A 24,311-nucleotide genomic window follows, 5' to 3' on the forward strand; every position below is an offset into this window, starting at 1 on the left:
ACAATTCTATTTGTATGAAAAGAAACTCTAGTTTCTACAATACCAGTTCCTACTTCTAGTTTCTATAATACTGCTCTAAAAAGAGTAAAAATTTAAGAGGGGGCCACTGAAATAATATTATAATAACTGCTCTTTATTAGAGCAGCATTGTAACGTTTCTGGAAAAAGAAATCCTTTTTTCATCAGAAAAATCATTGTCTTACACATCATTCAAAACCACTCATCTCTCAATAATAGTTTTGTCTGTCACCTTGAGATCCCAAAAATACTCTTAAGACAACTGTGGGAGAAGATAACTGAATTTTTACTCCAGCTTCACTTCAGCTAGGCTGCAGATAATACAGAGGTGCTGCTGTAAGATTAAATACCCCAGGAAAATGTGACCTTTGTTATTACAGCAAACTGTTAACAGCTGTCAGAGATGTGGGAGACCTAGGTCGAAATCCCTGCTTTGAAAGATAATCAGTGCTTTGATTACATATCCACTATCTAAGACTGGTGCTCTGAGTTTCTGCATGGCATCAGGTATCAGAGGGAATGGAGTTTGAAAGGTTGTGCATATTCACATGACTTAAGTGCTTTAATTGATCATAGAATCATTTAGTTTGGAAAAGACCTTTAAGATCATGAAGTCTAACCATTACTTAGCACTGCCAAGTCTGGCACTAAACCATGTCCTTAAGCACCACTTCTACAGGTCTTTTAAACACTTCCAAGGACGGTAACTCAACCACTTCCCTGGGCAGCCTGTTCCAATGTTTGATAACCCTTTCAGTAAATAAATTTTTCCAAATACCCAATCTAAACCTCCCCTGGCACAACTTGAGGCCATTTCCACTTGTCACTTTTTACTTAGGAGAAGAGACCAACCCCCTCCATGCTACAACCTCCTTTCAGGTAGTTGTAGACAGCGATAAGGTTTCTCCTCAGCCTCCTTTTCTCCAGGCTTAAAAAGCCCCAGATCCCTCAGCTGCTCCTCATCAGACTTGTGCTCCAGGCCCCTCACCAGCTTCATTGCTCTTCTTTGGACATGCTCCATAATGATGCTAATGTGCTTGAAAAACACGACAGGGTAGTCAGAGAATGATGCTGTCTAGTCCTTTTGCATACTTCCTGCAATATAAGAAATGCTTTCAGGTTCTACTTACCCTTAATTCCTCTTGCTTCGTCATCCGTGTCCATTTTAGTATTGATAGCCTTTTGTTTTAGTTCCTTTTATCACTCAACTTAAGCTCAGGCTTTGAATTTTAGCTTATATTGTTGTAGTGTACTATGTAAGACTTCATGGTTTGAATTCCTGTTCATGTCCAGTCATATCAGTCAGCATCTTGATTTGCTTTAGTTTATCATTTCCTATGCATGTTGAGTCTCTGCTGGGAGAAAAATCTTCCTGCCAGTATACAGCAATTATAGTTAAGGTGTTCAAGCAAATATTCCTACATCTTAGGACAGATTTGAAATTTTTTTCAGGACAAGATTCTTGTCTTTTTACTCCAGGGAAATAACTCACCTGTCTATCCAGCTCCCTTCTTCAGATGCGCAAGAAATATTTGTGGATGAGCAGCATGGGAAGAGGAAGCATTTATTTTAATCCAAGGAGCAGATTTAGTTTTCTAGCAAAAATGGTCAAACATTGTATATATTTCCTTAGATGTCACATAAAGCTTTAGGATGTTGAGAGGAATGACTATATAGGTATTAAAAGCACAAGAAGGAAAAACGAGGCACAAAAAATTACCTTTCTGGGTGCTCAAAGTTAACAGACTTGGTTGTATTTAATGGCATATTGGATATATTACACAAAGTTCTCCCACTCCCACCACTAACAACATCCTACAGCTTGTAAAAACACATTCTGCTTTATAGCAAGTTGCAGTATTCTGCAAGTTGTATTAAGAAGACAATGCTGGTATGTCCACCTTTCCAAACAGGCATTTAGGTTTAATCCATTTGGGGACGGCAGTGTTGCAGTACTGCATTTTTAGGCAAAGAGCCAGTGATGGTAAGCCTCAGGGTTGCGTTACCTAAGTGAGGTCCTTCTCACCGAGAGATCTGGGTGAGTACAGCACATCCATACTGCAAACACACTATGATGCAGGGATTCTCAGGCTGGGGGCAGCCTCGTCCACTAAACCAGTATTGTATGGTGCAACAGCACATGAGTGTACCGGCTTAGACATAAAACTTCTGTCTACATGTATGTGCATAGTGCTACACTAAACTAAAGCTTTTTTCTCTCTTTGTGAGACTTGTCTTTTTTCTGTCAGGGCAAAGTCTTGGATGTTGCATTCCCACTTTCCAGGGTACCAAACCACTAAGCTGATGTGTTTGTAGGAGTCTAATATCTGGTTTAATGGGATTATTTCTCTTTGTATAGTCTCTCTATAAAAATGGCCAAAGCAGTAGATCATTAGCTAAAGTGAGACCGTTTCTCTTCTGATGCTGTCTTGCTTGGGGACCAAAAGCGAAGATGCCACCAAGGGGTGGACTCTGGTGGGATAACACCAACTCTGAGGTTCTGCTCTGAGACTGGACCGTCAACCACTCAAAAGAGAAAACCAGAGATCTAGACAAAACAACTGAGGCTCTCCGATGTAGGTACATACTTGTTTTAGGAACCAGGCAAATCCTGGCTACATGATTTCCTTTTGGGGAATTTAGCTGTTGCATTGCTATTATACATAAATTTTCTTCTTCAGCTTTTCTGAATTCAGAATATCCTCAAAGACACAGGGGAACCTTCAAAAGGTTAATTGTTTTCTTCTGTCAAATCTGTAGAAACTTGTAAATGAAACTGGTTGAACACCAATTACTAGTCATCGTTTCCATAGGATATTGTTTTTTACTGTAAGCTGTAAAACAAATGAAATAAACATAAGCATTCTAATCACTTTTACAACGTTTATCAAATCGCTGCAGTAAAGCCTTCCATATGCTGCCTGGGATTGTTTGGTGCTTGCTTATGAGAGTCTGGATGGCAGTCTTGGTCTGAAAAGAGAAGATAAAGTTGCCTTTACAGACCTGCTTATGCAAGGAAGAATGGTATGATCACTGACTTCTTATCAGACGTTCAAGAGGTATTGGGAAATTCACACATAAGACCTACTTTAAGAAAAAAAAATTCTTTTATATTAACTAGTTGTCCTAACAACACTTCTCTTGAAAAGGAAAGGAATAAAAATATTGATTGCGGTTTGGATAGGCTGAAATTATTGAGATTTACCAAACCTGGGCATTACCAAGTCCAAGAAGCCTTTTACAAATGCAAGCATTAAGTTTGCGTGATCTCCATCCCTGAAGGTTTTCATCAAAAGCACTGGATAAAACCTGACTAACCTCATCTGATCTCACAGCTGACCTTGCTGGGATGAGGAATTTGGAGTAGGGATCTCCATCTGTCCTTCCCAACATGAATTCTTCCATAATTGAATCACATACAGCATGTACATAATAAGAGAATTTGTATGTAAATTCTGTTCTTTTTTACATGAGATTCAAACGCAAGCTTGTGAAGAGAATGCATAAACTGTGCTATATTTCCACTGGGGCTAAGAAATAATCTCCCTTAGTTTTTCCTAACATATTTAGCAAGGGTAGCTACATACTCCAGTGCTCTACCCCAGAGTGATGGTGGAATATCACTGGGAATATATCAAAAGAGTAGCCAAACCTTTCCTGAACAGGTTAATGTCCTGACTCTTTTCCAGTGCAGGATCGGATAGAGGTCAGCCAGGCCACTGGTCATCTCAAATCCCCTTTAAGTTTGGTTGGTTGGTTTTTATTTTTTTAACTATTATGAGCCATTAAGACCTAACCCTACTCCCACTAAAGAGGATGGTCAAAGGCTTGACTTAGTAAAGCAAATCAATATCATGGGAAATTTCCATTTCAGTTTTGCAGGTACACAAAATACTGTTCTGTCAAAGAACAAGAACATGGATAACCGTACAGGCAGTCTTAGCACTAACATTACTTCCAGCCTCCTAAACCTGCTAAGACTGAATTCCAGGGCTTCCTGGGCCAGTTCCCTTGTAACAGACCAAACCTGTCTTTCTGGTTTCACTGCTGTGAAGCCCAGAACAATCTGCAGTTGATCCTTAAAAAAAAAAAAAAAGACAGAAAAGCTAGTCTTGCATCTTTTTGAGGGCAGCAAGGTGGTTTTTTACATCAGTGATTCCTAATAAATATTTTGATTTGTGTATTCCTAGGCCATAAAAGATTTTTTTTTTTAGCACAAAGCACTCCTTTCATCTTCTATGAAAAGTTTTTGAAAGTGCATTTTCTGTATAGATTAGCATTTTGAAAAATGCCTAAACCCTGGATCTATAAACATTTTTATGCTCCTGGGCACCACTGATTTCACCAAGTTGTACGTACTCAAAATATTTTTATATTTTGGATGCAAATTATTTTTTCAACATTTCAATATTTTCCTTTTGACAATGAGACTGAAGCTCTTGTGGAACTTTTTTTCTAGAGCCCTATGTTATTTAGAGAAGATTCTGAAATATATGGAATATATTTTCCTAGACAAAGGGAGAAACAAAGTGAGCATCCCAAGAAGACAGAGCTCACACATTCTGAAAGGTGAGGGCACCCCAATCAACTAGTACTATGTCAATACGTGCTTGTATCCAGACATTAAATAATCCTGGAGCTCAACTGTCTCTTGCTTTAACAAGCTAGTAAAAATGTATTTGTCTTTATTCAAGCATACAAAAAGTTACTTTCGAGTGCATATATAATAGAGGGAAAAAGAAGAGAGCTAACCTACCTTTTCAGCTAATTCCTCTGTAGTTATATTCGGATCATAAGGGATTGGCTCCCCAACGTATGTGCGAAATTTAACTGGAAGTCCTCCGTATGGAGGGAAAATTGGCAATCGAGTGTTTTCATACAGCTGCCTAAAAAATCCTGAAACAGTTTAAGGGTGGAAACAGTGAGATTATAGTCACAGAAAACATAATCCAAACTTGAAATCTGATCAATATGAAAGAATTCTTAAAAATACATGCTTTATCTGACAGTCGAGAAGAAATTACAGGATTTAGGTAACTGTTCACCAAAACAAAGCTCAATAGACTTAATAGATCACTGAAATAAGACTGCATTAAAGAATGAAATCACATAGCACAAAACAGTTATACACAAGCTATTTCCATATTTGAGATACCTCTTACCCACAGGAAGCGTGTTAGTGAATCCAAAGTAAGCAGAAGTCTGAAAAGCAAAATCTGAGAGAAAAATGAGAGAAATCTGAGAGAAAAGTGGAGAAAACATTCCAAATAATTAAAATATATTTTAAAGTTCTTACTTCTTTCTTTAAGTGTCCTATATCCTTCCCGGACATTCTGAGTATACATCGGAATGATGGGCTAAGGAAACACATTAAAAAAAAAAAAAGGTGGAAATGCTATATCAAACTTGAATTTATGTTTTAGTGCCTGTTAATGCAGCTAAGAAAATTACTTGAATACAGAGGATAATTATCAGACAGTAAGGTAAAATACAAGGAATCTTTTTCTAAAAAATAAACTCCAGAATAGAAATCAAATTCTGTTTCTCAGCTCCCACAAATATTGTTGCATTAAAGTCACCATCTGCAAGGAAAATGACTGATATTGTATTAGAGGTTTATACCTTTCATTTTGAATGTACCTTACAAAAGTTAACTGAGATTCTAAAAAAATAACTTGTATGTTATATATTTACTCCAGTATTGCTGACTGAAACAAAGTTTTGCAGTTTCTCTGTCTAAAGTGTGGTGAATAGGAAAGTATTCAGTTTGTGAAGTCTTGCAGAAAGCAAGTAGACATCCGCATTTAGCTCATCTCATACGCTTCTCAAAGGTCTCACTGAAGCAGTAATGTCTGGATAATATTCCACTGGAAAAAAAAAATCTCATGATCCCTTGGACAAATAAGGCAACTGTATTATATGTCCTCATTGAACTGGACTAGAATTGCCTTCTGGAGGGCACGTCCTTAGGCAGTTACAGAACAAGTTCACTGCATTATTGTGACTAAAAGGAAAGACACTTGAGACGCCTGGACTTGAAACAGTCACATCTTACAGTCTGAGGTAAGATTTCATAGTTTGTAAACAAACTGTGATTGTATCCATACATACAATAACTTTTCCCCCCTCTATTGTCCCTTTTCATTTTTTTTTAAACAGTAGTTTGAGCATGATGTTGGACTTACTTGTCCAGAAGGTGATGAAGGAACACCTTTATGCTGTTAAGAATCACTACCACAGGACAGAAACCACAGGACGAGAAAAAAACAATCAAGAAAAAGACCTGGCTAGAGCCTAACAAAGAACTCAAAGCAATGGAAACCATTTAAAGGACAAAAATCATGATGGATAACAAAAACATCAAACATACATGAAGTCGTAATAGTAAACCCTGTAGAATGAGAAAGTATGGGACATTATTAGAAATAAATCCTTAAAAAAATATCAGTAACATCTTTTAAAAACATACAATTACCAGACACTAAAAATACCACATTTAGGTTCAGTTACTGATTGAATACTGTATGTCTAATATTTAAAATGTTTGAAACCTATCTGTCATACAGACAAAACACTTTAGATTTTAGGAATAGTGCCAAAGAAACATGTCTTAGGGTATAAAGAAATCTGGTGACCACAGAAGTTACATACGATGATCAGCCGCTGAAATACAGAGTGGGTACCAGCGTTTGATCCCTAACCTGACAAAAATGTGTACACACGTAAAAGCTTGTGTCTGTAAAGCAGCATGGTCAGATTTGCAGAAACCCTCAGACTTAGATTTGCTGTGCTGGAGCTGAGCTGGATCACACACAGCCAGCTTGGAAACCACAGGATCACAGGATAGTTGAGGTTGGAAGGGACATCTGGAGATCATCTAGTCCAAACCCCTTGCACATACATAAGAATTTTATAAACTGTAGTCCTTGTTAATCTTTTGCCTAACTAGACTTGAACCATTTGGGGTTTTTTTGGTACAGATAAAATTCAGGGATCTTCCCCATTAGGCTGTCAAACTCCAGCCATAGGCAGAGGGTGTTTCTGATACTCAGGCACCTGGCATACATAAATTCAACAGACAAATATATGTCTCAGAAGTTTATTGAGTCATAATATTAAAAGTAACACTCTCCTGTGACCTCAAGTAAGCAGAGTAGTTATAGAAGATGAAGTGGAAACTGGATGTGGAAACCTGCAGGCAAGGACTGAGGCTAAAACTACATTCCTTGTTTGCTTTTCTTCAACTTTTTCAGTGAAAGAACTGTTGAACTTCCATAACATTATAAGAAAAATGGGAATATCTGTTCATATATAAAGTTGGTTTTGTCTTGAAATCCTCACTCAAAGTAATCTGTGGCAGGTTATGAACAACCATAAAGTCATTTTGAATACTGTAAACTGTCATCTTTTGTTGATGGTTACACTGTGTGTAGAATAAATTTTTAAAAAAGGCACTTGTAGTCCTCCCTTGCCTTCATCCAGGATCTGAATAAGTATTAGCAAAACATATATGAATTGCTACATGATAGAGCAAGTTCTGATAGTTTAGGTGAGTCTATTCCCAGTCTTCAGTCAACTTACAAGACTGGTTTGGCCAGTACTGAAAAGGATGCAGCAAATCCAAACAGAAATAATCAAGATGGAATCCAGTTCTTGTAATACTATGGGCCTAACTTTATACAAGAAATGGCATATAAAGGTAATATTGCCCCCTCTACTGGAAAATGCACAGCACTTATTTTCTTTTTCTTTTTCTTTTTTTTTAATCTAAAGTGTGTCTGATCATAGATTTTTAGAAAAATATCAAAGATGTCCAAAATTCAGTGGAGCCTGCAAGCTAATTACAGTGATGCCCACCATACTGGGATCCAGTCAGACTTCCTGATCATAAAAAAAAAAAAAAAGCACAATAATAAGTGATACAAGAGCCAGCAGCGCTGTTGTAAAGGTGAGCTCGGGCTAGCAGGTGTCAAAGGAGAAAATATTCTCTCACATCTCCAGGTAACAGATAATCCTATATAGCATCTGTTTTACCGAACATGTTATACAAATGACCAAAATAACTTTTCACACCACAGGAACCTTATCCTCAATGAATACCCAATTCATTAAATAAAATTTTTTTAAAAAATAATTAAAAAATTAAAAAACCTGTTGATAGAAGGTACTAGCAATTTAAGGTACTACTATTCAGCTATTTTCATATGCTTCCAAATTATGGAAGACTGGAAGGAGTAAGAGGATTACTATTAAGGATTTTTGTGATGTGTTTTGATCAGAATGGCACTCTGTATTAAGGGAACTCATATTTTGAATTCAATTTTTATTTAAAAAGAAAACTTATTACATTGTTGAATTACACTATAAGATTCCAAACGAAGTGAAAGCAGCTGGCAAAAGATTGTTTAAATATTTGAAGTAGCTTGAAATACAGATATAAAAGCAAAATTATTAGAAATCACTCAAGTTATTAAAGTGACACCTCCTTCTGACTGCTCAAGTATATTATTAAATTAATACATAAGAGGAAAGATGGTAAAGGAATTCAAAATGCCCATATGGATTTGAACGGGTTTATCCTATTCATATTCTGATATTTTCCTAGTAGTCGTGGTGTCAAGCCCACACAATATATGAAATATTGTGACTATCATTTACCAGCCCACGGTTTTAAGAAAAAGGACAGGAAAGGGAACAGAAGCACATAAAACATGCATTTTAAAGGGCCACATAACAAGACAAACGAAAAGGTAGAAAGAAGACTCCCAGCCTAAAATTACTTTATCCATTGGGTAATTGCCTCTAAATTTATTCTAGTGTTTAGTTATCTCCCCACAAGATTTCAGTGATAAAGTTATGAAGAAATATTAACCTGAAGCATGCATTTTGCAACTCTAGGTACTTTGTGGTAGGAGCTGTACCACAAGAGACCAAAGCAAAGTTTGAGAAGTAATAAATTGGATGGGGAGAGAAAGAGATACAACTGCACAAAAAAACCTGAAAGCAGTGGTAAGAAATTCAAGTTTCACGGGAAAAAACTCAACTCTCTGTACAGGTTCTCCTATACAGACAGAAAAGTCTATATAGGAGAAGAAAGACAGAAATGTTTATGTGGAAGGCCAAAGAAGAGCACTGGAACTGATGTATGGATGGAATTACGATTTAGATGTTCTTAAGAATGTAAAGAAAAACTATGTTTGTGCAATTCATGAGAAAGCAGCAGAAAGCTCATGGCAGAACAGAGGAAACCTGGATGCGTACCGGTATTATCAGGCACAAAAAGCACTAGGTATGCGAAGTCTAAATTAAGACAGAAAACTCATCTCTAGTGGTGATGATGATGAGAAGTGGCAGGTAGGAAAAAGACAGGGTTGCTGCTCTTTCAGATCTGTGCCATCCCAAATAAAATTATTTCCCAGAGACTGTATCAGAGAAGCAGTCTCACACGTGGAATTAGATGGAAGAAGTCAGAGCCAGTGGTAGAAGTTTTCATGTATATGTCATCATCCATATGGAAAATATAACAGAAACTGTGGCCACGTGAACATTAGTGAAGTGCAAACCAAAAGAAGCACATCTCTGGAGGATGCTGAGGATGTGACATCAACACTGAATGTATTTCAGTACTCTGTTTTTATGTGGAACTAATTCTTGTCCAGTAGCATTGAATGAACACCCATTTGCAACTGGAGAGTATTGGGTCCCACTTCTCGTTTTAGCTTCAGCCAAAAGGAATGCAGCTTGGGTAATCTAACACATTCCATTATGTGAATAGAAGCATGGTAAGTGGGGGAAATGGAAAAAATGCTTGAAAAGTGCACACAGGATTCAAACTCAGACACTGATGTAGATGCACTTGGTGTTAGTCGATGCAATCTTTCAAAAACATGAAGAAAAGTAAGGGTAAGAACAAAATCCTGGACTCTCCCAGAATACCTGAGAAGAAAGATAAGGAAAATACATTAAAGAGCTTTAAGAAAATGACTGAGTTGTTAGAAGTAAGATAGAGATATAAGTCTGCTAGATGAGGAAGAAGAATGAAACCTTACAGCAATATGGAGAAGGACCACAGTGAAGATTCCTGACATACAGTCAAGACACGAAATTTCTTGCATGCACGATAGAACTGTAGGCATGGAACTGTAGAGGTGGATCCCTTGCAACAGTCAAGAAAAGGCTATACAGCTCCATAAAGCCCTTGTTCCCTATGGATTGATGAAAGTGGTGGGGAAAGGAAAATAAATCTTTACTCCCAAACCTTTTCTTCTTTCTGGACGATTTTCCAACAAACACTCCTAGGCTGCATTTTATAATGAAGCATGCATGCAACAAGCATGAACTGGGATTGGTAACATATCATACTCACCACTTTTGCATCTAAAGCGATCTGAGCAAAACCTTTTCGATTTCCCCACATGAGTTGGTAACTTTCATCACTGAATAGTGCTTCTCTAACTCCACCTGGTGAGATGGACACCAAGTGTCCATTCTTCAGTGCAATGAGACACTCCTCCCTTGTACCTGGCATCACACGCATCACTTCCAATAATAATTTAAGTCCTGCAATAAGTAAGTAGCAAATACATATTATTACAGCAATATATCACAAATACTGCTTCCCTGTAGGAACAAGATTACAGCTAAATGAAAATCTAATAGCTATATATTTCGACTAAGGCAAATTTGTACAAAGGAAGTAAAACACCTACAGCGTAAATATTGGCAAAATGACAAATACATGACAGTATTTTTGCCCAAATGTTATCAAGATGAACGCACTCATCAGGAGCATCTCAATAAACTAATGTCTCTACATGCTGTTTTCCATAATTATCAAAACACCAGCCAGGCAACTGAAACTTGTGCATCATAGCTGAAAATCTGAAACAAACATCTATTCCTCCCTCCTTCTTTACAAATATTTTAATACAGAAAAAAAATATCAATTTTCAGTACAACAAAGCTTGCTACAAAAATAAATACCTGACAGGCAACTACTTTAGTGTTCTTTTAAAATGTCATGTTTAACGTTTTAAATGTTGAGGTGTTGAGTGGTTAAATTGAATATTGAGTGGTTAAATTGAGTATTCTGTGGTTAAATTGAAAACTACTTGGATGGAATTGCACTGCTGTACAACTCTCAAGATGCATGAATAGCAGAAGTTAGAAGGGCAGTTTCAATGCTGCATGAACAGTTTGGTGAATCTCCTGCCTTTGTTTCCAGAACTGGATTTTCTCCAAAAGCCTCACGGAGAACCATAGAAGCACTCTATGCTTTCTTAAGTTATTTTCACATTTAAAATCTATCAGTTTGGAACTCCCATAGAGAGCTTCAGCAGATGAGAGTTTCCCCAGTCCTCAAATTCACTGTTCCAACAGCATGGTTTGAAAAGAAATTGTTTATATCAATAAATGTAAACAAGTACAGACTGCCAGAACCGGTGTCTAGCACTGCAAATTTGACAAAAGGTCTGCAACAGAAGCTTTGGAAGACAGTGGAAAACACAGTGCCACAGCTTGTAATTGAATTATATTTAATCTTATTCAAGACGTCATCTTTGATAGATCCTTCTGTCAAAGACATATTGACTTGGTTTAATCCCTTGGTGAACTCATATGTGTTCCTGTGTTATCCCGCTGCCAGGAACGCCATATCCTTATTAAGAGGTACTTCCTTTGCGTGGCTTTGCAACTTTTGCCCGTTAAGAAATATGATGTATCACATGAATTTATTATCACTTCTTATTCCCCTTTTCCAGGTCACACAGAATTTTGTATCCCTCAGTCAGGCAAGACTTCCATCTTATGTACTAGTTGCACAGAAGAAGCCACATCAGGCCTCAAATCATCCTTGTCCTTTTTGTATCTTTATTACTTTGCAGCTATTCTGAGATGGGGAGACCAGAATTCCACTCAGTACTCAAAATGTGGACACCATATGCATTTTGAGTGCATTTTGGGTACATAATAGTATTTTTCGGTTTCTTCTTTTTCATTATAAGCCTAAAATTCCGTTTGCCTTTTGGTGATTGCTGAGGCTTAAGCTGACATATTCCTAAAGTCACCTAGAAAATTTAAAGCCTAATTACGTGTTTATGTGTTTAGACTTGTTTTTCTTTCCTTGTGTGCTGCATTATAATACTGAGTTTCATCTGCCATTTAATCAGCCAGTGATTCAGTATTGGTAGATAATTGTATTCTCTGTGTGGGCTTTTACTGCCTTGAAAAAAAATTGCAAATATAAAGCTTTGTCACCTCACTACTGGTCTAGATTATGATTATTTTGAACAACATAGGTGCCAGCACTGATTTTTATCAATATACCTGGTGAATTCTGCTTCTTCATGAAAATGAGCTGCTTAGTCCTACCCTTTATTTCCTACCTTTTAACCAGTTATTCATTCACAAGAAGACTTCTACCATAACTTTAATTAATCCAACAGACTGAGGTTCAGCATATGCTCATGCGTAGTCTTTAAAGAACCAACGTGTGAAGGGCAAAATTTCTCTGCAAAAGTGGGTAAGTATGGTAGAGCAAGAGAAGGTTTGGGAGAAGTGTCACTCAGTCTATTACTTTCAGCCACATTTTCTACTAATGCAGCAAATAGGGAGGCCTAATGTCCATTATTTGTGGCCTTTTTTACCAGATGCCTTGTTGGTAGCTTTTTTATAGGTTGACACCGTATTTGTCACGTGTTGTTCCTCTAGCATGAACATAATTTGAGCAATCAGTTATGTACACCTCAGTGGTCCAGAAGCTGCACAACTGAAAGCGTTGCTTGGTCCTGACAATAGTTTACTATACATTTGTAATAAAAATCTGTGCTAAAGACACTTCAGTTTGAAAGAGTAACCTCTCATTTATCCCTTAAAAAAGAATTCTCCTTTGCAAATATTCTGCTAAGCTTTATCTTCCTTTAGGGGTCGTCTTAGAGGACAATCATCTCTTGATGACTTCATGCTTCTGATGTGTTTAGTACTACACAGTATTTACTAAGTGTGCCTTTAGCAAATTCTTTCTTGTCAACTGCCTAGGGGTGCCTTAGTGTTCTTGCATCAAATTTGCTTGAGTTTATGCTCTTTGTTTTCAGTTTGGACACAACTTTCTTTTCTGAAGAATGTCCTTCTACTTTTAGATACCTTCCTTTATTCTTTATTATTATAATAATTTTTAATATAAGTGGTATAAAGGTGCCTTTAAAATTTCTCCCTGTTAATCCTTCTGGATGTTCCCTCTTCATGCTTTGTTTTTCTAGAAATGAATTAGGTTTTCTTTTCTGTATGTTCTCCTTTTCACAATGGAATTATTGATTTCTTTCTCATTCTACAATGTGTGAATGTATTGTGGTGGTCAGTATTACAGAGCTCTCTTCAACAGTAAAATCTTCAAAGAAGTTTGGTGTCCTACTCCAGGCTTTGATCAGAAGATAGATTTCATGTCATACCCCACTGGGATGGCTACCCAGTGTAGAGGGTAAGTAGATAATTGATATCCTGACATTTATTGGGGTCTTCTGCACTCATAGCCCATTCCTGACCAGCCAGCACTGGGTCAATAATATAGTTCTATTCTACACTTTCTACTCAGGTATGACATTTCATCCCAAAGGGATTATATAATGTCTGTTTGTCATCTTTGGAGGGTTTCCCAGTGTTTTTATGACCTTTCACTTAAAAGACAGGATATTCTACCCTGTTTGCCCTCCTGTGTCTACCAGCTTTTAGCTTAAAAGACTAAAAGCAGTCTGTTAGTTTAAAAGCTCTCTTGGAAGTGTAATAAATGTTAGTTTCACCAAAACCAGCAACAGGCTGAGTTAATCCAGGATGCTTAAATACAAGAGAACATGTTCTTACCTGGTAAACGAAAGACAAAATGATCAGCTACTGACAGACAAAGTCTATTCTTCCAGAGAAACAGTCTAGACAAAAAGTAAAGGTAGTCTATGGGAATAGCTCCATGGTAATACACAAGAATGCCCGGTCCTTCTGGTATGTTTTCCACACCATGAAGCTCATAACCTGTTTGGGACGAAAAGCAACACGCTGAAAATTATAGCTGTAAATCATCTGGCAATTTAAAGAAAACTGCATACTATCCTTTGTTAAATGACTTTCAGAGAGTTGCAAAAGCCTGTGCAGTGGCTTTTAAAAGAATTAAGTTCTGGATGGAACTTCAGGTCAACAGCAAAGAGAAAGCCCCTCAAAACACCACAGATTATCTGTGGACTAATTTGTTCATCAGTTTAATCACCAGAACAGGCCTCAACCTGACATTTTCCCTAGTGAGAGGACTAAATTATTTCCCATTAGGAACTTTCCTCAGTCCAAAGTACAATAATTTTTTAAAAAATTAAAAAATACTGCACTGGTGTGAAACCACTTCATCAGCAGAACAAGGCAAACAAGCAATCAGGATGCTTTCCTGAAATATGAAAGTATGAATCTCCATTCTGTGTCAGGCTGAATGTAAAGTTTGGGATTTTACCTAAGAAATAGTTTCTCTGGTTGAGGTGTTTAAGTTCAAATCAGAATCTGTAAGATTCCTAAAGAGAGGTTCTCTCCATAAGAGTTAAATGTATTCACTTCACAGTGGAAGGGAATTTTCTCACAGACATGGACTTCTGTAAATGCCTTTCCTGGCTCTTCCTACGTCTGATGTAGGTTTTAGGTGGAGCCAGCCTAGGAGGCTAATGGATACAAAGGCTTGGGAAAGCCGCAGCTTCTACCAACTAAGAGCCCTGTTCTACCTCGTCCTGCCTTCGTCTCCATCCCTGCTGCAGCTCCTATCATGAACCGTTTGGGGAGAAGGATGGGGATGTAGTGGGCAGAGTCCTAGGAAGTGGTGGAGAAGGTTTTGTAGTGCAGGATGTTCAAAGATTAATGGGGAAAGCTGTAAGGAGGGATAGCAACAAAGATAACAACTTCTTATTCTTCATCCTTAGGGCAGCAAAGTCTTGCTGATAGCCCTGAACTACATCTGTGGGAAGAACAAGATCCTAGCATGCAGATGAGGATTTTCCTAAGGAGCAGAGTGTGTTGAAAGTATCTGAAGGCTGAATGTAATAAAACTGAAAAATCAGGTTACTTTTAAATTCTGCCACAGAACAAACTTAAATGCGGCATCTAATTATTTCTTTGTCCGTACAGCTCCTAAAATTATTTCCAGTTGTCATAACACAAAGTAGTTTTTGCCAACTAAAAATACACTAATTACATTTCCAACTAGTTGTTCTGTTTTGATTATTTATTGAGTGGGTTTTAAGCAGCTACTAAGGTAAAAAATAAATCACACATCTCTCTTGCAGTTATGTTACTAGAACTAACATAAACACTTGCTTCACTCTGATACCGAATACAGAGAAATGCATCTGCCTATCCATTTAAGAGAAATTTACCCTATATAAACTAATTTCTCCCTTTAATTCTGCTTATTCTATGTTGCTATCAGTCTCTGAGGCAGAAACTTTTGGGTTAGATGCCATACGAAGTATAATAAATGTCATTTCTTTGGAAGAAATTTTTTTTAAAATTATGCGTATTAACTATTTATTGTAATTCAAAGCTTCAGACAAGTAATGTCATACTTACCATGCCATATTCTTGCATATATATCCCAAAAGCGTGCTATAGTTTTCCTTGCACTATCCCAAACATCACTTGAGGGATCTGCTTTTGCCTCATTGTTCCTCTGATACATTAAAAGCAAGACATTAGAAAGGTAAATGAAAAAGAGGATTGTTAAAGGAACTATAAAAAAAAATAATATTGCACTTATTGTCAGTGAGACGATGGCCACATGAAAAAGGTATTTCTTCAGGTACTGCACAACAGTCCATTCTTCCAGAACATAGGCAAGGCAGCTTAGGTCAATCATTGGTATCTGTCCTGAAATGCAGGGTTCTTTTCTACCTATCATGTCCTGCATGGAGGAGAAAGAAAGAAAAAAAAAAAAAAAGAACAGCTCTAATTTGTTTAATCGTGGAAGTTTCTCAATTTAAGAAAAAAAGGTTTCAGTAGATATACCTGATGCTTATTTTGGTATAGCATGGAATCAAACATTTTGTCTCACTCTGTCATGCTAAGATAGCTGCTGGCAATGTCATCCACTACTGCCTGTAATGAGATTATCCTATGTATTTATGGACCTTTTTTTATACAGCCAGATAATAGGGGCTGCAAGGACAAGGCTCCACCTTGGCTGGAGCCCAAGGAAGCCTCAGGATCCATGCACCATGGCTGTATAAGCATGGCTTACTTTATAGAAGCTCAAAAGAGGGTAAGCGATAAGCATTTTCAGCTGTGTTAGCCAAGAAGACTGCTACCAAAGGTCTGGGTTCTCCTGATCCTCCGCAGAGTCCAGCCTGGGCTTCTGGTCCCTCTCGGTTTGGCAGCAGCTGGCAGCGAGAGGAATGAAGAGTGGAGTGAGCAGCTGAGGAGCCAGCAAGCAAAACCTGGGCAGCCGTGGCTCCTTCCCAAGGCCAGGAGGTGCCTGGGACAGAGTTTGATACTGCTGGTAGCGCTGGGAAAAGCTGGTTTTGCCTCTCAACCACACAACCATGCCAACACACCCTTCTTTCAGATTTTCCAGCCCTGGCAAAGGCAAAGTGCGTTCTGTGGCCCTAGTAATATGTTTGCCACGTGCGGCTCTCTCATTAGTCTGTTCCTACAGCTGACCCTGCCTGCCTGGCAGCAGGTAGTGGTTTCTCTGCAATGCAAGAGCACCTCAGCATCTCTGGCTGATTTTAAGATTTTTGAGCATTAGCCACACTGCAATCAGGTTCAGTAATCCATAACTGAATACAGCTTTTATTTGCCTCAATCAGGTTACTACTACTTCTTTAACAAGTAATTTTTTTCTCCTCCAACATCAGAATAAATATCTACAAGAAACAAATCATAAGTGCCACAGTCAGTGCCAAGACCATAAAAGTATAGTGAATCCAGATTTTTCTGACTTTGGTCTTCAGCTGCGCACTTACATGAGCAAACCTGTTAAACACCACCCACTCCTCTTCTGGGGTTAGACAGTGATCCTTGTGGGTCACTTCCAACTCAGGACATTCTATGATTCTATGGTTCTGTTTTTCTTCTTTGGAGCCTTGGGTAGAATATAGGGGTGTACTGGTGTAAAGCACAGGTCCATTCAGAATTATGGATGACGAGTACAGCAAAGAGCAAAAGCAAAAAGCAACCACGAACAAGCACTAGACCCTAACATGCATGAAGCCAGGCAATCCCCGTGGCAAGCCCTGCCCATGATTAGCTGTGACAGCTATAAATTGGGTCTTGCACACTCCAGTCAAATCTGTCCTTATCTCAAACCCTTTGAACTCCAAAAAGGACCGCTGTGGTTTAACCCCAGCTAGCAGCTGAGCACCACACAGCTAGTCACTCAGCTGCAGTGGGATGGGGGGGAGAATTGAAGGGTCAAAGTGCAAAAACTCATCAGTTGAAATAAAGACAGTTACACAAGTAGAGTACAAGCTGGAAGGCTAGTAAACTAGGAGCTCAAAGAAAGTAAGCACTGTGTTAAATAATGCTCAGCATGGGACAAACAAACAAAACCAACATGACTAAGAATGTCACAAGGATTAATATAGAATTGTTTATACCCTGATGACTGGTGCCTGACTAAGATATAGAAAGATCTGGAAATTGTCACCAAAAATATATTCTAGTGATAACATGAAAGAAATGAGGAACAGTCTGCATGATTCAGATATTAAAGTCTCTGCTTAGAAAATGTTTAAGAAGGATAACGCCGATGGTGTGGTGCCACCCTATAGAAAAGAAGTTAGTTGCTGATAAAAGCAAGGAATACCTATCCTCAGTGCCTGCAAAGCATGCTGTGCTGACAGAACCCAGGAAAAGGCCATGTTGAGGGTTTGCCTCGGGCTACTGAATCAGAAATACTGAGCAGTACTTGGAATAACTCGTTCAGCCTACAACATAGGATGAAGGAAGTGAGTGGATTTTGCATCATTATGAGGGCTTCAGACTGAGAAAACAGAATACTACAGCCAGTAGCAAAACTGGCTTAAAATTGCAGATGAAATGTCCATACCTGTAGTAAATGTACCCATAGTAACCCCTTGTGGCAGGTGTACCTCTCCCCCCTCAAAAACACCACATACTTCTAGACTGATGGACCACTATGGTCATGCACGTAACCCTTGGTCAACAGATAGGGCCCTTGACCAATGAAACACCTCAGTTGAGAGACATTTCTAGACCACTACCATAAATGACCACAAGCTCAGATTCAACTAGGTTATAAGTGGATCCCTCCAGAGACCTCTGTTGAGTTGGTCTTCCTTGGAGCAGCAGGTTTTCAGTTGAAGACCCTTCTCCTTAGATCCAGGACACTGGTTAAGGAAACTGAGGACTGAGACACTTTGCGTTATTGGTGAGTGATTATGTCTTCTGGGTACCCTTGAGAGTCCTCACTTTTTATGAATGAGTAGATGTTCGTTTTGAATCATCATGCTAGAGTTTTGGGATCCCCTGAGTCTGAATGGGCTGTGTAGTAATTGAACTCCTAACTGGTATTTGAATCTGTGTTTTATAATATTGTCAGAGTGCTGAATGATTCTGGATAAACCCCGTTTCTAGTTGGTTCTCTGCTAAACAATTCTGGCTAGATGTCTGTTTGGAGCTTATCACCTGCCTAAATGGATTTTGGAGTGCTTCTGCGACATCACTATATGATATGGGGATTAATTTGGATCTATTGATCACTGACAGGAACCTGGTGATCAAGAGATCATATAATCTACGAACATTTTAATCTTAACACATCTAGGTTTCTTCTTGTACCTAACATTCTTCTAAAAAACACCTGAAATTCCCTCCAGCCTCCCAATTTTCATTTTTAGTAACTCCTGAAAGACTAGGGAAAATCCAGAGGACTGGAAGAGATGTAAGATTATTCCAAAGTCCCCAAACACAAGTAACAGCAGACTCAGCAGCCAGATAAATTGCTGGCAAGATTACTGAAAAGCTGGTATGTGACGAAGGCAACTGATGCCACTCATTATAATTTTGTGGGAAATGGACCTCGTAAAGAAATGCACCTCCATTCTTGGAGGAAATTAGAGGTTTAATAGCTTGTGCAGGTGTGATGCACATATAGTTTTACTAGAGGCTTGTCAATGAGTCAGTCTAAGCTACACGTGAGCTGCTACTTGCTATCCTTCCACCAGCCCCTCACCCTGTGTTCTTACCACCAGCCTGGTCTCCTGCTAACAGGACGACTGTGAAAATGCTGGTACAAGCAGTAAACCACTCTTCGGAACAGCCCAAACTTCAGCTGGACTATGGTATTTATGGAAGTATCTTACCGATGCCACATGACATTTTGATTAAAAGATAAAGCTCTTTAAAGTGGAGCACATATGAAATGAATGATGTCATCAACTGGCATGATAAAAAAGTATCCATCAGTGGTGGAATCCCCATCAAATGAGAATTGAGTCTATGTCCTACATTATTCAGCACTTCAGAATTTTCTCCTGATGTTAATAGGATGTTTACAATGATCAATGTAAACAATGTAACATCCCACTAATTCCTATTCCTCTATCCCAATTCTTATGTAACACAAATAATTTGCTGGCTGGAAGACCACTATATTTAACCGTGTTTGCTCGCAGACTACAGTATAAATGAGCATAGTAACTTATTCATTTCTAATTTTAAGTTCAATGTAGACACTAAAACAAAACTGAACCGCTTTAGAAAGAAATGAAAATACTTAAATGTGTAAAAGTATTTTTTAAAAACCCCTACAAAACAGGTAATAACAGTACAGATTTGACTGAGGACATACGAAAGTAGGTGGACACACATGAAGTAAGTTCACTTTACATGAGTTAGTTGGGTGGGTGGGACACACACTAGTTCAACATCATTCCCGTTGAATCCAAGCCAGAGTGGAGAAAGAATAAATGATTCACCAATTGAGGAAAAACTAGAAGCAGCACGGCTTTTTCTGGTAGGTAGGGTGCTCAACCAGGTTTCAGTTCCTGTTCCCACAGTTCTGTTGTACACTGCCTCCAACACTTCAAAAGGAAAGAATGAACCCTGATCACTGAACCCTGATCCTGCTTTTTGAATCACAGGATATGAGTCCAAACGTGGTAACTGCATCCCTCTGTACTGCCAGTGTAATATCAAAGGACTACAACAGGATAGAACTTGTATTTTTGCCGTGTTCTACTGGCTAGCTCTCACCAGCCCCTTGCTGGGACCACAAACACAATTTTGAAGCATCCTTTCTATCAAACACCATATAGGGAATTATTACATAACTATTTGAGTGCCTATTGCAAGGCTATTACTAAAGAACTGCTTGATTATAGACTGGAAGACAATGCAAGAGTGTTATCGCAACATGTTTATTCCTAACTGCTCTCGTTTGCCCCCAGTCTCAAAATTTAAGAGAGAAATTTATCTTCTGCTTTTATAAAATCTGAGCCAAGAGCAGCTCCCAGGTTCTTCAATACTGAATATCATAAAAGGTTAACAAGCAGATACAGTGTTTTGTGAAAAAAAAAAAATTTAGATTGTCTATACTTTTGTCATCTAGTGATGGACTTGAAGTGTTACTGTTCTGAGTGGTTTCATTGTTCTTCTAGAGAACAACATCTGTGTTGACACATGAGATGTTTGTTTGGACTCCACCTATAAAGCATATCAAATTCCAGAGTAATAGCTGGATCTACCATGTAAAATTACAGGTCATGTCACAGGGAGACCAAAGTAACATCTCCCTGCTTAAAGGTGAGCTCCACTGTCAACAAAAAGCCTCCTGTACTACAAGTCATTCAGATCCAGACCTCTTGCTGAAGGATAAGGATAATGTTATCAACACTACAATCCCAGGGAACAGAAGTGCAACAACAAAGCTTTCACAAGAGACCTATGGCATCAAAATTAAAACCTTATAGTTGGCTTTTAAGCATGACTAAAGAGTGAATAATCTTGGTCTTGCTGCCTATCAGCTTGTTCTTGGCAGTAGGTTTAGCAGAGCACAGTGGCAAGGTAAGTGTAAAGTAGCTGGTGACTCTTCTATAGAGAATTTTCTGACATCTGCTTTTCTGTGGAAGGCTCCAACTTTCTCTTCTGTCACATTCAACTGCTCTGTTTCAGAAAGGGAGTGATCTAACAGTTATATCTCTGCATCTTGTCTTTCAATGTAAATGAAATTCCAGCTTTACAGTTCCCAGATTTTTCTGTGGCAGTTCCATAGGAAATAACTCTTTTGCTGGTTCCACACTGTCACCACCCACTTTATTTGCCTCCACAAATCCACACATCTCGTACACTGCTATGTTTCTATGGTGTTCCCTGCCTTCATGGATTAGCAGCACACCCACCTCAAAACTGAAGGGTTTATGCCCCCAAAGTAGAAGTGATCAGCAATTACAGTGCCCAGTCCCCTGCTCTCCATGGCAATTCCCCCTTTCACACTCACTGAGGATACCTAACCTGGATTATTGTTTCCCTTTTATTCTCTTACAATCTCAGCAAATACAATTAACTAAATTCCCACTTGGGTTTGATTCACCACGTGGAACTGAGGAACTACCCCTGGGCGGGCATCAGCACGCAGCTCAGTTTCCAGAAATGGGGCAGGTAATAGCTGGAGGAATCATAGAATAGTTTGGGTTGGAAGGGACGTTCACAGCTCATCTAGTGCAACCCCCTGCAATGAGCAGGGACATCTTCACCCAGATCAGGTTGCTCAGAGCCCCATCCAGCCTGGCCTTGAATGTCTCCAGAGAGAGGGGCATCTACCACCTCTCTGAGCAACCTGTGCCAGTGTTTCACCACCCTCATTGTAAAAAATTTCTTCCTCATGTCTAGCCTGAGTCTCCCCTCCTTTAGTTTAAACCCATTACCCCTTGCCCTATTGCAACAGGCCCTGGTAAAAATTCTGTCCCCATCTTACTTGTAGGCCACAGTTAAGTACTTAAAGGCTGCAATAAGGTCTTCCAGGAGCCTTTTCCTCTCCAGGCTGAACAACCCTAATTCTCCCAGCCTTTCCTCATAGGAGAAGAGGGCATATGAAAAGCAGGATTCATGTTCAGTGGTGGTACCTGTCATGCTCAGCCACAAGATACAGCAAGTGCCTGATACTTAAATTTATCCCTTTTTGTCAATTAGAAACGTCGTGAACGTTTTCAAACGTCATTAACCTGGGAAAACTCAGGGGTTTCCTCAATTTCTGGTACTAAGGAACGCCGAAAAAGGATGGTTGCTCAAGCACACGGTTCTGCAACGGCGCCGAGCCCTCTCCGGGAGCCGGTTTCCCACGGGGGAAAGAACCTCCGCCACGCTCACCCCCGCACCAGCTGCCCGCGCCCACCGCCAGCCTGACGTCCCGGCCACCCCCCGCTGCCCTCCCCCGCCCCCCGGGCCTGCCCGTGCCCCCCGGCCCCGCTCACCTGCCCGCGGCGCGGCCGTCACAAGGACCCCGCGGATGGGCCACCGTCCCGGGATAAACGCGCCGCCACCCCCGCGGCCGGGCCCGGGGAGGCGGGGCTGAGCCCGGCTGCCCCAGTAAGTTCCGCGCCCAAATCTCCTTTTTTAATTCTTCAACGATAACAATCCCGGCACGGGCGGCTCGGGATGGAGGCGCCGCGGGATGGAGGCGCCGCTTCCCAACGCAACGGGACGGGGATGAGAGACGCGCGGAGCCTTGGGTGGCATCGCATCCTCAGCGCCCCCTCTGCGCTCTCCTTTGCCCCCCGGCTCTTCTCAGCTCCGCCGCGGGGGGACGCGGGTGAGCGGCCGCTCCTGATCCACCCCCCCGACGTCTCCCCCTCCGCGGCGGGGGCCGGGACGCCCCTTCCCACCCGCTCGTGGGTGCCGGGAGAGAGTTGCCCGCGAAGAAGCCTGCGAGGAGGCTCTGCCACGGATGGCTGCAGATGGCCACGAAAGTCTGCAGCTTAGCCTGAAGTCCTGAAGCCGTGTTTCCTATCCAGCTACTTCGAAATTACAGGCAGTTCAGTCCGTATATCCTACAGGTAGATGGGATTTAAAACAGCTGCAGGGAGTGGATTTCAGTGTTTGCAGGACTTCCCACACGGAATCCCCTCACTGGTCCTAAGGCAGGAGTACCCGCTCTCTTCCTGGAAGAAAGAAGCCTCCCTGGGATGTGCCTTCATCAATTTGTGTGTACGTTCCTTAAGGAAACTTTAAGACAGTGGTGTTGATTACTGAGTTGAGAATGTGCAGTGGTTTTGCAAGGGAAAGAATTTCTTTTAAAAGCTTAGAAGAACTGGGTGTCACACAGACTTGGGGTATAATTAAACAAAGGCAGCTAGACTGTGTTATTATGGCTAAATTAAGGGGAGGAAACCTGAAATGTAGTACCTTTTATGTTGTACTGTTCTTCACCCTATGGCTAATATGACAGACATCGTATTTAGACTGATAAGACCAACAGATACCAAATTTAAGTTCAGAAAAGGATTAATCTGACCTGCTTAAAACAAATGATAGAATTCTATTGATTTGATTTGATACAGAACAAGAAATTGAGGAATAACGGTGATTTGCAAATGGAGAGGAGAGGAACCCAGGTGAACACCATGGAAAATGTGTATATGACTAGAGTCAACTTCTTAAGAATGAACAGGCTTCTGAGAATGAAACTGGAGTTTGTCCCTTCCAGGATACAGCATACTGACTCAGGACTGAAACAGGTCCTGAAAGAGGGCAGAATTGTTCACCAACTGCTGTTCATGGTGTGACACTGCTCTAAGAATGATTCACCCAAATTTGAAAATGCTCAGAGGACAAAGCAAGCATATTCGATAACACTGTAAAGGGGTTTGCAATGATTGTCCAGTAGGATTGATTCCCAAAGATATTCTTCAACAGCTAGACTCCCTCCAAACTTTTGAGTCTTGATTCAGCTGACACAAGCAGATTGGCTTGCCACCTGCTCTTCAGAGGATGCAGAGGATAGCAAGCAGTGCTGTAGTCTGAGTGTCTCCTCTTATATCCACATTCATCCCAGTTGCAGCCCTTGCATGGCTCCCACAAAATAAAAGGCATGGCTGCAGTACATTTCTTACCACACATACGTTGTGCTATAGCTGTGGTTCAGGGGAAGTAATCACAAACCTGCAAAAAAGCATCCATCAGCAATGCTTTTCTGCTGGCTTCTGGCTTTTATGGCTCAAGGCAGACTTGTTCAATTACAGGTTTTCTCATGAGGGAAGACATTAAGAAAAACTTGATATTCCTTGCTTAGCATGAGGCAGCAAAATAATTGGAAAAGT

The 24,311-nt window shown here is 39.9% G+C and overlaps 1 protein-coding gene across 1 annotated transcript; it reads right to left on the reverse strand.

Annotated features, from left to right (window-relative positions):
• Positions 1 to 1,765: 1,765 nt before the first annotated feature.
• On the reverse strand, positions 1,766 to 22,554 carry LOC135985691 (DGAT1/2-independent enzyme synthesizing storage lipids-like). Its single transcript, XM_065629248.1, has 7 exons — positions 22,467 to 22,554; positions 15,607 to 15,937; positions 13,873 to 14,037; positions 10,385 to 10,578; positions 5,315 to 5,375; positions 4,775 to 4,914; positions 1,766 to 2,988 (listed from the first exon to the last, which is right to left on the reverse strand). Exons 2-7 carry the CDS (start codon positions 15,932 to 15,934, stop codon positions 2,884 to 2,886), a joined length of 993 nt encoding a protein of 330 aa, XP_065485320.1. The 5' UTR covers positions 15,935 to 15,937; positions 22,467 to 22,554; the 3' UTR covers positions 1,766 to 2,883.
• Between the last annotated feature and the right edge of the window lie 1,757 nt (positions 22,555 to 24,311).

Source organism: Caloenas nicobarica, chromosome 2, assembly GCF_036013445.1.
Source record: "Caloenas nicobarica isolate bCalNic1 chromosome 2, bCalNic1.hap1, whole genome shotgun sequence".
NCBI classification, from domain to species: Eukaryota; Metazoa; Chordata; class Aves; order Columbiformes; family Columbidae; genus Caloenas; species Caloenas nicobarica.

Bases quoted from the DNA above. Each gene is read 5' to 3' on its own strand.
- LOC135985691 (XM_065629248.1), bottom strand. From the start codon at position 15,934: ATGATAGGTAGAAAAGAACCCTGCATTTCAGGACAGATACCAATGATT. The intron at 14,038-15,606 runs GTAAGTATGACA...CGTCCCAAACAG, and splicing joins ATATGCAAGAATATGGCATG to GTTATGAGCTTCATGGTGTG. The intron at 2,989-4,774 runs GTAGGTTAGCTC...TTCTCTTTTCAG, and splicing joins CAGAGGAATTAGCTGAAAAG to ACCAAGACTGCCATCCAGAC.